General features: G+C 43.0%; 1 protein-coding gene across 1 annotated transcript in view; it reads right to left on the bottom strand.

The window, feature by feature from the left end:
* Positions 1-14,148, bottom strand: part of SARS2 (seryl-tRNA synthetase 2, mitochondrial) — a 278,053-nt gene extending 263,905 nt beyond the window's left edge. Inside the window, exon 1 of the mRNA XM_086938739.1 lies at positions 13,876-14,148. Coding sequence (XP_086794865.1) covers positions 13,876-14,127 — 252 coding nt within the window. The 5' untranslated portion in view covers positions 14,128-14,148. The remainder of the gene's footprint in view (positions 1-13,875) is intronic.
* Positions 14,149-15,207: the final 1,059 nt, after the last annotated feature.

Below are 15,207 nucleotides of genomic sequence, written 5' to 3'. Positions count from 1 at the left end.
GCAACAGTTGATGTTGTTGCACCAAGGATATTGTGCTGCAGAACTACTTATAAGGTCCCAAAAGCGAGACCTATTGGCTATGCCAATGCTTGTTTTACATTGTTAGCCAATTACCCCTTAATGTTGTGATGTCAGAAACCTGGTCTGTGGAGCAGAAACCTAAAACAGGTACCAGTTGGAAGAGCACACACTCCCTCCTGCCTTTCTCTTCGTGTTTACCATTTCTAGAAAGAATAAAATATTCATGACTTACGGAACTTTACCCCCAACCGCCGAACCTCTCTCCCAGGATACCATCCTATGTTGAAAGCTATGAGGCTGCTGTCCGGGAGCAGTGAAGTCCGAAGTTAGCGAGAAATGGGGAGAGGGGGGCAGGGAGCATAGAGGGAGGAAGAGAGAGAGAGAAGGAGGAAGAGCGACAGAGAGAGGCCAGAGAGCTGTGGCAAAGGAGAAAGGGTAGAGGGACAAAGGAAAATGGGCACAGAAAGAGAGGGGGTGAAGGGAGAGAGGAATGTGGGAAACGGGGTGGGAGCTCTAATGGAGATAGGATAGAAGAAGCGCTGAGAGAACAGGGGTGAAGGAAGGAGGCATGGAGTGATAGCAGGAAGGAGAGAACATGAAGAGAGAGAGTGAGGTAGGGGTGGGAGAGGGAGGAGGAGAGAGTGAGGTAGGGCTGAGAGAGCGAGAGAGTGAGACAATGAGGTAGGGGGGAGAGGGAGAGAGAGATAGTGAGGTAGGGGTGAGCAAGGGAAAGAGACATTGAGGGAGGAGAGAGAGAGGGAGAGATGTAGTAGTGAGAGGGAAGATAAGAAAGAGGGAGGGATGATATAGGTAACACGTGGTGTAGGAGTTTAGCAAATGTCCTGGCACAGGGCGTGGGCAGCGCTATTAGTATGATTGGCCAATATTTGTATTAGTATGTATGTAATATGTAAATTGCAATTTATATAGGCAGGTAATGAGGAGATGTTTCTCTGTTTTGAAATGATTTGAATGGCACATAGTACAAGAGTACCTTAAGTGCTACTTTGATTATAAAACTGCATATTTTGCACTATTTTTGGCATGCCTATTTCAAGCACACATCGGAGAATGTGTTGCTTTTTGGAGGTACCATAGTGAGATGTGAAGTGAATTAGCCGGCTCCCCTGAGGGAATACCTAAATAGGTTTAGGTATAAAAACATATTTCTTCCTTGGTGACTTTTCCCCAGGGAATTAAAATATGACAATAATACAAACAAGGATCCTTTTCTGAGCACGTTTATAAATGGAGATATGCAGAGCGATTTTTTTGGTGTTCTGCGAGCCAAAGCTAGTGAATTGAGTGTATTTTGGCTACTTGAAAATGAAACAGTCTGTTGGGCTGTTTTTTTTGCAGTCTTTTGGAATACTATTGAGAAGTGCTTCTTGTAAATATGACTTACAACTAGTATTTACAAATGGTTTGGTTTGAGTACAGTCTGTGGGCTGTCCTTTGTTTCTGTCCTGAGTGTTGATCTGTGGGTTAATCGTGAGTTTAAATATCTATGCGGTTCGTGGTTTCACATTAGTGATACTTCTGTAAGTAAATAGCGATTGCGCTATTTGTGAAAAATGGCTAGCCTTAAGCACGCTGTATTGTGTGTTTTAAGTGTTTAACCCCCCCCCCCTTTCTGTATTTGTCTAGAATGGGCTCAATATGTTTGTTTGTGTTTTCTTGCTGTCATCAGTCTGTTATGTAAAATGCCATTTAATTAATATTAAATAAAAATTAAATAAAAATCCAGAAATTAACCATATGATATGCTAAATAACTACATGTTACTATTGGATTGATAAGAGTAAGCAACTGTGCACATGTACAAACTGACAATGCTTAAAAGATAAAATTAGAATTCACTTTGAATATGAATAAAATAGGCCTCAAAAACAAAATTGTGTGTTTTGCAATAAATAAACAATTACAGCATTTTTCTTACATACATTGTGTTAGAGATAAATAGGCAAACACATCATCTGAGTAAATTGGATTTTGCTGAACTAAACACATATTATAGAACATGCATTGAAATGCCTCAGTTTGAAATAGAATTGTCACCATGCTTACATTTCAACACTAAACAAGCTTTCCAACAGCTGTGTTTTAAATGCCGCTTAGCAGCAGCTGTTATTTTGATTGTAGGCCACGGAGAGACAGAATATTGACTCAGCTAGGCTTTTGTCAGTTAAACACGGGGTAAAATCTTGCATTTCAGACTGCTGTTTTAAAAAGTTACAAAAATGAGGCTCATTATTTTGGATAACAGGAAAACATTTAATGTAGGGATTTCCTTTCTTAAGGCCTTTTTACATAAGCACATTCTTGGTTCTGAAAATAAATAATGATTGTCCTCTTAAAAAGTGGCGCAAAACTTTTCATGTTTCAAGTTAGGCTTCTGTGCTTAGGCTTATGAATGAATGCGTCTAAATATGATAGGCAAGGAATGAAGCTTGCTTTTTCTATGTGGAATTATCAAAATGATTGGTTTTATAAAAAAGAAATGTTTTTTTATTATATATGAAAAAATTATTTTAAAAAAATAAGTGCTTTTTAATTCATTTTTTAATATTTATAAAGCTTAATGCTCATACTTTGACCTCCTAGCATTAACATTTCCTTTAAGTTCTGTTGTGCCGCATAATGAGGATATTTGCATATGAAATATCACTATGCGCAGGCATAAAAAAAAACTCATTTTTATAAGGGTATATATGATGTATTTTTGATTTCTCACTCTTGGACTATGTAGAGAACATTCTGAGGATGACTATTATGATTTGTTTTATAGGATATTCATTTTTAAGTGCCCCAAATATCAAAGTCGAAATTGGGCAAAATTCACTAATTTAAAAAGAAATTCTACATTCAGAGCAGCTTTTAACTTGCCTTAGGCCTCAGTAAATGCATACATTTAGGTATAATACAAACAGCTGACTTCTATATTGTTAGACAAGTATACTGCACACTGCTTATAATTGAAAATATGTATCAAAAATGAGCAGAAGTTATTTTCTTAACTCTAAACTGACAAACAGGACAATGGGGCTGCATTCGCACACAGAGAATAGGCCAGCTGGGAAGAGTTAAAATTCAGTTCTATATTTAGAAGCCTAGCATGGCTCCCAGAGTAAGGTCTGCTTTGACATTTTGACATCTGAAACTCTTTGAAAGACAAGATGGCAGCGCAGGGAAAGAAGGAGAAGTTGTGCCTATTTTTTGTTGGTAAAAGCAAGTTTTTATGCACTCATATGAATATACCACTGTACAATTGTATATGTGAGCTTTGCCATATTTATACAGCACTAATGCTTAAAAGCTGATCAATGAAATGTATTTGACTTCATGTGCCCTCATGTTTCAATTGTACATTTGCTAAAAGGGTTTGGGGTTTAGGTATTCATGTTTTTTTAGTTCTCTCAAAAGTGCTATGTACCTCCTATAACTTTGTTTATGCCTAGTTGCTACAAATAGGGGTTGATAGTGTTGACAGAAGTGAAACCTGTTTCAGGTTTCCTACTGTCAAAACGGGGGAAGGAGGCTAGCTCCTCTACAAATTAAGGCTAGGTAATATGTATGTTGCGCTCTCTTTTTCTCAATTTTTTTTAGCCTGTCTAAGTTGTCTGTGAAATAGCAATGAGACATTTAATTGGCTATTCAGTAATACTGTTTTAAACATTGTTAGCATTAATAAAATTAATAAATATATATGTTATGTTACTGCCCATCCTGTTTGATGAAATAATGAAAGGATCAGTAGTCTAGATTGTTGTTCCTTTATTTTGATCCTTAAGGGGAACTAGATGTGGGTAGTTTTTGTTCTACAAGTCTTAAGGTGATAACACCATTATTGTATGTTATTCCATGCTACATAGTTTTGCAAGGGCATTGCTAGTTTTTTATTAGCTAGTCTGTGCGAAATAAACTGACAGTCCTTATTATAGCTGATGTTGCATAGTTTGGATCATGAAAAGTAGAATGCAGGAAAGATGCCCATGTGATCCTTAGCAAAATATTTTTGAAGGAAATGTTGTTTTATAGATAAGAACCCCTGTTAAATTTGCAGTTTCAAATTTTCCTGTTCTTCCTATAACATGAGAGCATAGTCCTAAGCGTACAATGTAGGTGCTTTTATTAAGAGGAAACATTTTAGAAGTGTCTGCAGTCCTGTACAAGTAGTTTAAAATCTATAAGTAAAAGTGTAGAACATTTGCTTTTTTTGGAGGCTTTTCAGATTAGTACACAGGAATGCACCAATGTAAGGATTTAGGGTATGTCTGTGTTGTTTTTCTCTTTTCCTCACAATTTAGTAAATGAACACACACTTCCTTGGCTGCTTGGGATTGGGTGATGTATTACTCTTGTCAGTTCACCAAGAGTTCCTTTTATACTTGCCAATAGGTCCAGGATGTTTTTTTTACTCTCTCATAGATAGATGAAAGTGGTTCTTGGGTGCCTTGCTAATATATGGGGCGTCCCAAGACTAGGAAATATTCTGAGACTATCCTCTCTGTTGATAGATTATTTATGTGCCTTGTCTAAAGACCTTTTGTTCTGTCCACCAATAGATATTTGCTGCTTTACAACCATTGTCAGAGGGGCCTGGACATCAGATTCAGCCTGGGGAGTCAGGATCAGCACCAGTCCAGCTTGAAGCCAAAGTGAAGGTAACCAGCACAGGCATTGCTGGCAACTAGGATCTCAGTAAAGGTGGAAACCCTGAGATGAATTGTGTACCCCTGCCACTGTCTTGGGCGAAAGACGGGGTCACAAATCAGAAAGGAAAAATTATGGATCAAGTATTTTATACCTCGCTGAGAGTCACAGACCGACCAGAATGGCAAGGAAGCTTTGCTTGAGGTGACCCCTTTTGACACAAGGGTTGCTTCAGAGATCCTAGCATCAGGCCTCTGAATCCTGGTCCCAAAGTGAATACAAGTTTGCTTCTTTGTTTGTTGGTCAAGAGATACCTGGGTACACTGGATGCAATGTGTGGCCCCAACGAATGAGCAGTGCACCAGCAGAGCAATACAGGAGTTAGGGAAGGACCTGAGTTTAGGGTACAGGTGCTGTGTCTCTGGTGCCTGTTAGATTGAAGTGAAGAAAACTGGTGCACTGCCTGAGACACTGGACAGGATTGTTGAGAGCATTTGCCCTGGTGGGTGACTGCCCTATCCTGAAAGAAGAGACTTTTTTTCCCCTTGAAACTGGGCTGTGATTCTTGAGTTGCGAGTTGTGCAGCTCCACCGTGGAAACAACAAGAGCCTGCCTGTGAGGCTCAAACAGACACAGGGAGAAGACTCCCCGTCTGGTTGGTTGTACAGCGGCTTTAATTTTCCCAAGGACTTCTTCTTTTTCTTGTTTATAATGTACCCCTTTGGATGTTCCATTTTTAAGGAGGAGCAGCCCTTTGCAGCTCTTTGTCCTAATTCATATGGCACTGTGTGGTCCTCCTGGTCCCAAATAATTGATGTTCTAGCCCTCATAAAGGGAACAATGGAAAAGTTTACTAAAAATGTTTTTACTAGGGATGCCATAGGAATCTCCACGGTGGGAGATGTTTGGCGCAAGGGGAAGGTTGTGTCATTTGAGCACCTGCAGCAGCAGTAAGAGTTGGCGCCCCCTGAAATCTTCCGCTACACACAAATAAAACACGCTCTGTTGACGGCCCTGTCTCCGGGCACTGAGGTCCAAGAAGCCTCACCTTTGGAGGACAGACTCTTAACAGACTATATGCAGAAGCGGGCTACTTCATTCACATACCGAAAGATAGTCAATAATCTACCAGACTCCACAGTAGGACTCAGGGGGATTTGGTCCTGTGATGTCGGAGACTTTGATGACTCTGACTGGCAGGAGGCACTTGCATCCCCGAAGGAGGTAGGCATACCCTCGTGACTTAGACTGGTGCAACTTAAACTACTGCACCAAGTTTATTTCACTAGACTCACCCTATATAAAATTGGTAGAACATCACATCCATATTGTTACGGGGATGTGGGGATGAGGGAACTTTCTACCATACCATATGGCAATGCCCGAAGATAATGGATTACTGGGTTCAAATAATGAGAACAATATCACAGGTGGGGAAGGTGTCACTTCTACCGGAACCCAAAAGATGTTTGTTGAATGTCTGGGAGCCAAATGACCGTAACCACCTTATGCAGGATTGGGCCATTCTTGGGTTAATGGTGGCAAAGCGAAACATTGCGCAGAAGTGGGGGGCGGCGGAGGTGCCAAAATTGACTGCATGGTCCACAGACATGGATCTGGCCATGTTTGCAGAACGGACTGTATTTGTTAACTGTGGCTGCCCCGGATAATGGAATAAGATCTGGGGGGCTTGGAATGAGTCCAGGGGAAATATATGTGAAGCGCCCAGGGGTATGAGAGCTCAAAAGAAGATTTTTAGGAGGGGGAGGCGTGGGATGGACGATGTGCTGGAAATTACTGTGGTGGACTGTATACTGTTTTGATACTGTACTGGGATTGTGTAGTGTTGACATTTTTGATGATATGTGATTATTATTTGAAAGTAATGTACCTTATTAATGCTGATAATAATAAAAAAGAGTTTTAAAAAAAATGTTTTACTAGATGATTTTAGGATTTGCTTTTGTTTAGGACTAGGAAAAATGATAATTTTGTTTGTAATAGTGGTCATTACTCTCTCCTGCAATCTGAATGTTAATTATGACTCGATGCTTTGTTCCCCTTGTATTCCTGCTTATACCTCACATGTACCCTCTTAATGAAATGTTTAGAATGGAAAATACCCACCTAGCAATGAATTAGGATAGTCACAAATTTATGAAAATGAATGTGCAAATATTTTCTATGTTCCTACTGGATCATAGGAATGTCTTTAGCTCATGCTAAAGGGACCATCTGGTAAATATTGCAGGGATTTGTTAGCATGAGCTGAAAGCCATTTTGTATTTCTGGCAGCCATCTTGTTTGCCATGTGCTGCCACGTGCTCGCCATGTGCTCTGTCCTCCCTCAGTGTTGATTGCTCTTGTAATCTGCCTAGAAACTAACCATATTTAGCATCTTCCACCTTCGCACATGCTCAGTTGAGCTTGCAGCTGTCCTTGCAACTGTTACTAGACTGTATATGTAAGGATGTGTTCACCAGAATTAGCAACTGTTAGCTCCACCCACTTTGTTGAGCAAGCAGATCTTGTATGCCCAGATTAGCCATTTTGCATGCTTACATGTGCCAGGACTGCCCCTTGGTCTTATGCTGACTATGTAACCCTAAGCATATATAAGGCCCCAGTTTTCTGTACTCTTTAGACTGCCTCATTCAGTTGCTAAGGCCTCTGTGTGACGTAGTCTCCTTCATTTGAGGTTAATAAAGATGTTACTTTTATATTTCAGCTTCTGTGCCAATTGCTTCTTTGTTGGTTTAAAAGGACTAAGTATCAGTGGGACCCCTGAGAAGGTTTCTATTTTCTTCATGGTCATTGGACCTGCCCGCACCTGCAAGATGTATTGTGGGTGGTGTCTTCAAGCCTGTGGCAGATCGTCTCTGCACTTCTGTGGTTGGAGGTGCTGATTGACTATGTGAGGGAAGGCATTGCAGCTGCAGAGGTGTGTTTCGCAGTGGGCCTAGACTGCACGCAGAGATAATTGTTAGCTGGGGCATGGTGTGCTGAGGGCTGCCCCAGTCAGATGCGGGAGGCCTTGCATTTTAGGGAAGGGCACTTAACATGCTGAGAGGCCTGAGCTCGTACTCGCAATGCTAACAAGCACAGGTGCGCCATTAAAGAAAACAAACGTGCGCGCGACTCACGCTAAAGAAGGAGGCAGAAGGGGGAGGGAATACAGGAGGGGGCCTAAAGCGTATCACTTGCGAGAGCGAGCAGCGCCAGGAGCGATAATTGCTACCAAATGGCGCCGCATGCTCCAGCAAGTGAATCGCTACAGGTGCACGCGTTGTCATTGAAGGCAATGGAACGCGTGCACGTTTTTGGCTGAAAAGCCAAAATCGATCGCTAAAAGTCTTTTTGCCTAAGCAGCGCGCATGCGCTGCATAGGCGAGACCTAAAAAGTGCAGTTAATATTCTCTTGCTATACCAATTTCATCACTCAAGTTAAAATCACAAGTACAGGTAAAGCCATAATTACATTTGGAACGAGCACATACCCAATATTTATTCTCTAGTTTTTGAATGCGTTCTTTCAAATGACTAACGTTTTTGTTTTCATGTCATTAAGAACATGCATTTTCAATGTGATTGGTCTCGCATTTGGGAAAGTTTAAGCCATTGGCATTGTAAATGACAATGCCTTTTATTTATGTGTTTTTAAAAGCAACACACATATAAAAGGCATTGGTATTTATAATACCATTGGCTCAAACTCTTGCAATTGTAAGATCACTTTAATGGTGGCCACGCCCCTTTCTTTAGACGCTGCTCGCCATATTCAGGTTACAGTGAGCAGCATCTAAAGAAAGGGGCGCAGCCAAAATAAGTGCAAGCGAAGGATGGGGCACTTCACCCAAAAAGAACAAGATAAATAAAGAAAGGCTTTGTAGCTCGTCCGCTAAAATTAAAGTGGACCGCGCTGTTAATAAAATTAAAATATCAGTGCGGCTACTAAAGTGAAAGCGGACCACGATGTAAATTAAATAAATACATTACTATTAAAAATATAAAAGCGGGCAGCATGCTGCCTTGTACGAAAGCACGTTGTTGGCAGGATAGTGTTAGATCATTAAAGAAAATAGTGCTCACAGCTTCGATAAAGTAGACTTTGTGACAACACAAGTAACAAGCATTTACAATGCAATGGTTTCGCCTTTGGAAAAGTTTGAGCTATTGGCATTGTAAATGACAAAATTTGTATTTATGTGTTGGTTTTGAAAACAGATAAATAAAAATGGCATTGTCATTTACATTGCCATTAGCTTAATCTCTTGCAAATGTGAGACCTATTGTAGCCTACGAACGAGCTCAGCAGACAGCAATTACTACCACACAAACACACCCAGAGCCAGCCACACACACACACCCAGAGCCACACACACACACACCCAGAGCCACACACACACACACACCCAGAGCCACACACACACACACCCAGAGCCACACACACACACACACCCAGAGCCACACACACACACACCCAGAGCCACACACACACACACACACACCCAGAGCCACACACACACACACACACCCAGAGCCACACACACATGCACACCCAGAGCCACACACACACACACACACACACACACACACCCAGAGCCACACACACACACACCCAGAGCCACACACACACACAGAGCCACACACACACACCCAGAGCCACACACACACCCAGAGCCACACACACACCCAGAGCCACACACACACACCCAGAGCCACACACACACACCCAGAGCCACACACACACACCCAGAGCCACACACACACACCCAGAGCCACACACACACACACCCAGAGCCACACACACACACACCCAGAGCCACACACACACACCCAGAGCCACACACACACACCCAGAGCCACACACACACACACCCCCGGAGCCACACACACACACACCCCCGGAGCCACACACACACCCCCGGAGCCACACACACACACACCCAGAGCCACACACACACACACCCAGAGCCACACACACACACCCAGAGCCACACACACACACACCCAGAGCCACACACACACACCCAGAGCCACACACACACACCCAGAGCCACACACACACACCCAGAGCCACACACACACTCCGGGGGCAGGGAAGCAAGCACAGCGGGGGGCAGGGAAGCAAGCACAGCGAGGGGTTTTAGGCTATGTAATATACACTATAGGGCAGCTTTTCCTCAACACAGTATCTAGAAACATGACTTGCACCTGTGTCACTGTGATCGAGTTTCCACACAAAGCACAAGTCACTTTATACTGTTTTGCCCCTTATACACTGATTATAGGCAAGATTATTTAATTTCTGTTTCAAAGAATTCTAATTCAAGAATGCATAAAGAGGACTTGACCTTCTTAACCCCTTCAGCGCGGCGCAAATTTTCGCGCTGTGCTGAAGGTTCTAATGAGCCTATCGGCTCATGCCAGAACGGTTCCGTCATGAGCACAGCTCAACCGACGCTCATGACGGAACCTTTCCGTCATGAGCATGGAAGGGGTTAAAGAAACTTTCTACCCATGAGATATACTAAATTTGATAAGAAACGTCCCTGAACTAAGGAAATATATGAAATGCTGGCATTATGAGTAAAATTTGTAATTAAGAATGTTTAACCTTGGTATAGTGCTGGTGATGTAATCTGTTTGAGTTTTAGAAAATAACAAAATATTGTCGAATTGGTGCATTATGAGACCCAGTCCAATTTTTAGTAAAATGTGAACGAATTTAAATGCTTAATAAACAAGCAGCAGGCAACAGAGGCAGACGCAAAACCGGAGCACAAGCAGCAGACAACAGAGGCAGACGCAAAACCGGAGCACAAGCAGCAGGCAACAGAAGCAGAAGCAAAACCGGACAACAAGTAGCAGGCAACAGAGGCAGACGCAAAACAGGAGCACAAGCAGCAGGCAACAGAGGCACACGCAAAACCGGAGCACAAGCAGCAGGCAACAGAGGCACACGGAAAACGGGATGTAGCTTCCGGGGTGACCTGGAGTGAGGTGGTCACCCTATATAGGACTGTGGGGGTGACCAGTAAGATCACGAGGCCTAACGGAAGGTTGCAGCTGCATGCGAGAGAGAAACCGAGGAGAAACAGTGAAAGACAGAAGAGAGCTATTAAAAAAAATGCAGACTAAGCTACACAAAGAGAAGAAATAAGAAAGACGAGATGGGTAGAGAGAGGAGAGATAAGGAGACAGGGAGAGAGAAAAAGAGACAGTTAAGTATAGTGTGAGAGAGAATCTATGGAAAGAGAGAAGGATAGGGGAGATAGATCGAGAGAGAGATGGGCTCTAGCACAAATATGCCCCCACGAGCCTCCGTGGCTCTGAAGACGAATGCCTCCGGTCGTGGGAGTCCCTCGTGGAGGACTCGAAAGAAATGCCCCCGCTTTGGAAGAGCCTCGTGGGCTCTGAAAACAAAATGCCACTGAAGCTGCTAAGACGCCCGCACTCACCGGGAGCTTCTGGCGGACACAGCGCTCTTCTGCCTGTATGCTCCGTGGCTCTTCCTCGCTCCAGGGGGGACGGGCTCACGGACAGCGGGAGGGGGGACAGGCTCAAGGACAGCAGGAGGGGGGACGGGCTCACGGACAGCGGGAGGGGGGACTGGCACACGGCCTTCCAAAGCTGATAACGGGCGTAACCTTGAATGAAACCACTCTGCAATGAAACTGCATTGTTTACAGGCCCTGACCGCAGAAAAACAAAATTCAGGCCCGTGACAGGCTTTCAAGTGTGGGCTCCGAGGAATGCGGATATCAAGAACGGCAACTTCTGGGGGGTGGTGTTCGAAGGAGAATGGAGACCTTGCTGATGGGCACTGGAATAGCACTTCAAACTAAATGTTTATTCACAAGAGGACGAGGGTTTGGTACTAATTTGCACAAGCGCACAATCGATAATAGAAGGGTATAGAGGCTTTTGTACAGTGAAATATTTTTATAGTGCTTCTTGCAGAGCGCAGGCGCCAGCATAATACTCAGCTAGCCACACAGATAGTTACAGCATGGGCATCGGCACCGCGGGTTTGTATAACTGCAGCCTTCCGAAGGGCAAACGATGGCCGCAACGAACCCTGCTCCAACGTTGCTAAAAGGCTGCCAACCATGCAGCGGGCTTCCGGCTGGAATCCTCTTCCGGCGCACCGGGGCGGAGAAGAGCTACGGCAGAGGGAAGGGAGGGGGGTGGGCGAAGCGAGAGCGGGACGGACAGCGCGGGGGTGGGGGGGGGCAGAACAAAGACACGGACAGCGGGAGGGGGGACGGACAGCGGGATACAACCATGCGGGACCAGAAGATCTTAGCAATGAGGAAAGAACATACATTTAAAAAAAAAAAAAAAGTACACGCCCACAGTGGCCCACGTCTTCATGACGATCGCAAAGGGGCGGGATGAGTAAAAATCGCGGGAACGCCCACGAATCTGCTCGGGCACTTACGGACAGATCTCTCTTCCAATGGCTAGCCTCCATTTATGAAGCCAGCCAATGGAAGAGAAGACGGGACAAAGTGCCCATACTGTTAAAACATAAGATTTCGCCTGCGCGAAAGGCTGCTTGCGCAGCTTTCGACAGGCGAAACCTAAAAAGGCCAGTCCTCATGGGAGGGTACAAATGGAGACAAGGCGGTACCAGGGAGGGACTACTAAGCCTACTTATCAATCAAAAGCAACAATTTTGAAAGGAAAGTAACAGGAGCCAATTTAAAAGATGGGTGGGAAATGGGCGGAGCTTCTATGCCATACCTGAATACAGCATGCCTCACAGAGCAGCGCATGCGCTGTCCAGGCTCGATCTAAGAAATGTATTAATTATGGATACTTTGGGAGTAAGGTGTTTGGTCTCTTTCCCCTTTAAAAAAATATACAAATAGCTAATTTTTTAATGAAAATTTGAACTTACCAATGTTGACTTTTGTAAACTTTTAATTAACTTACTTGAAAGGGAAAATCACAAAAGCAAACAACAAACATACCTTTAATGCTATTGAGGCAGACTTTCATTCTTGGAAAATAAAGTAATGGCTTGGTTGGTGGTTTCGCAACCTATTAGTTATGCTAATTTACTCTATGGCTTTGTGCCTGAAAAACCCCCACAAATGGTGCTTGTCACCCTGATAACAATCTTTACAGGCATACTAATGTAGTGCCTCCCATATTTCAAGTGGGTCCCTTTGCAAACAAAGTCAGCAAGTATTCTACGTCACATGTCAAACCATCCCTGTGCCGGTTTGATAGAAAGGGTGAGAGACAGCAACATTCTTCAAAAGTTCTTAAGGCTGGTGAAAGAATGAAAGTCACACTACAGTGCTTGCTAAACATGGCAGACAAACGTTTTCTCAACATCACACTTTTATTATATTGAGGATTCGAACTGCAATCATTATTATGCTTTTTGGGGGTATAAAAGGCTGAGTGGCTCTTAAAATCGCACAGTGAGTTTATGCAAGCGAGTACGTTTCAAAAAGGTACAAACAGTAAAATACACTAACAAAAGCATGCTACCTTCCCCCAGTAAAACATTTTGGGTAAAAAATGTGGTTCTATATGATTTGATTGCAATATCTCTAACACAGCCCACATAGCCACCAAGTACTTACAATGCATTGTAAAATCTTTTTATTCACAATTATTAAACACAATGACAAATTACTGCAAGCGTATTCATACTACTAACAATAACACAAATTAATCCTGCATTGACTAAAACACTGCAGAAATAAGCAACAAAACAATGCAAGTAACATTCATGTCACTCCTGCCATTAATCAATATAGGTTTGTTTAAGTTGCATCACAAACTGGGGCATTTAGTGAGGGCTTTATTTCTATTACATTATTATTAATCATCGTTTAAATTCTTTTAGGTACAAGCTCACCCCGTCAAGAGATAAACAGCATTTTCAATAATCAATAAATTGAATAAAAATACAAGCTTAGTGTGTCTGTCCCTTTACCAGTGACACGAGAAGTAACAGTAAATCTTGTAGCACACAGGATAATTTGATGCATACTAAAAAAAAGTAAAAGATCCAAAAGGCGAGACCTATTGGCTATGCCAGTGCTTGTTTTTTTCTTAAAACTACTGTGCAGCTGATCAGCTGCCTAACCCCAACATGGCCGCCGATCAGGACATAAGCATTTACTCAAGCTCTCTAGGTGCCATATTATGACCGCTATTACGTCACTTCCGACTTACTATAGCCCGCAGGTCATGCCCGTTCAGCGTTCCTTTCCGGTTTTCTAGCTCAGTAATGGCTGCTTCAGTGTTCTGGTTTAATGCATCCATATCCAGAACGGGACGCACACTGTACCCATCACGTGCATGTTCGTACAGGCGGCTGCGTGGCTCACGGGCCGAGGCTGCGAGGCCACGCTTCCAGAGGCTATTTCGCCACCCACATGGAAAACAGAGAAAACGCCGCAGCAAAAGAGCATTGCGCGCAGCCATCTTCAACTGATGTAGCAACCACTCTTTAGCCAATGGAAATGACCCTTGCATAACAATGTCACTGTAAAGTTTTCGCTCTCATTTTATTGGTTAACCAATCGATTGGTTGTTTCCCTATGAATAATGTTCCAAATAATCGTATAATAGCATATAAAGTTAATGTGCTAGCATGCGAGTCAGATATATGTTTTATGGGGCTTGCTCAGTAGGTTACAGATTTGTTGCAGATATCGTTGTGTTAAGTTAAAGTTACATTCCCTTGTAATATAGCTTCGGGAGTTCTTATGATCCGAAACAAAAGAGCTGCAGGTGAACTTAAAGGAATAAGTTTACAACCATTATTTTTTTTCAATCTTTTGTTATTTTAAGTTACAGAAAAATATTAATTTGCAAAGTAATAAACACTTATCCTAAATCCTGCATAGATGGTTTTAAATGTAATTTCTCACGGATTAATACATCTGACGTTCTTGCAGTACATGTATATCACTTTTCTGCAAAGTGTGCATAATATAAAAATCTGGCTCCAGATCATAGTGTCATTGAAATACTTGTGAACTGGGAAGCTTGGTTTATTTATTTTCTCATTGGCTATGACGTCACAATGTTAGGCTCCAGACTGTTCCTTGCCAGGATGAGACTCAAACAAAGGGTGTGTTGATGGCCCTTGATTAGCACCCCCAAGAGTTTGCATCAAAAGACAAAATGTGCATTATTGTTGTGGCAAGCAGAAAATACCAGTCACAAAAATACCACTTGCCTGTGGTGTGTCCTTGCAGGCGACTCTGACAAGTCATCGTATGTGATTTAAGCAAACTCTCTAGCAGGACTGGGCCTCGGAATAGTAGGATGTCTTGTGACACACTTTTTTTGGGGCGGTGGGGGAGTTTTATATAGCGCAAACTAGACATGGAGGAATCAGAGCGCTTTACATGAGCACCAATTACGTTACATACGGATGCATTTATTTTTGTTAGGCATGGGGAGATTAAGTGATTTGCCCAGAATCACAGTATGTTGAGCGTCCGTGCCGAGAATCAAACCCGGTTCCCCAGCTCGGAGGTCGACTGCCCTAGCCAT

The sequence above is a fragment of the Lissotriton vulgaris genome, chromosome 9 (genome assembly GCF_964263255.1).
Source record: "Lissotriton vulgaris chromosome 9, aLisVul1.2, whole genome shotgun sequence".
Taxonomy (NCBI): Eukaryota; Metazoa; Chordata; class Amphibia; order Caudata; family Salamandridae; genus Lissotriton; species Lissotriton vulgaris.
Note: the sequence above shows the minus strand (reverse complement) of the source record. Positions and strands in the feature narration are given on the sequence as shown.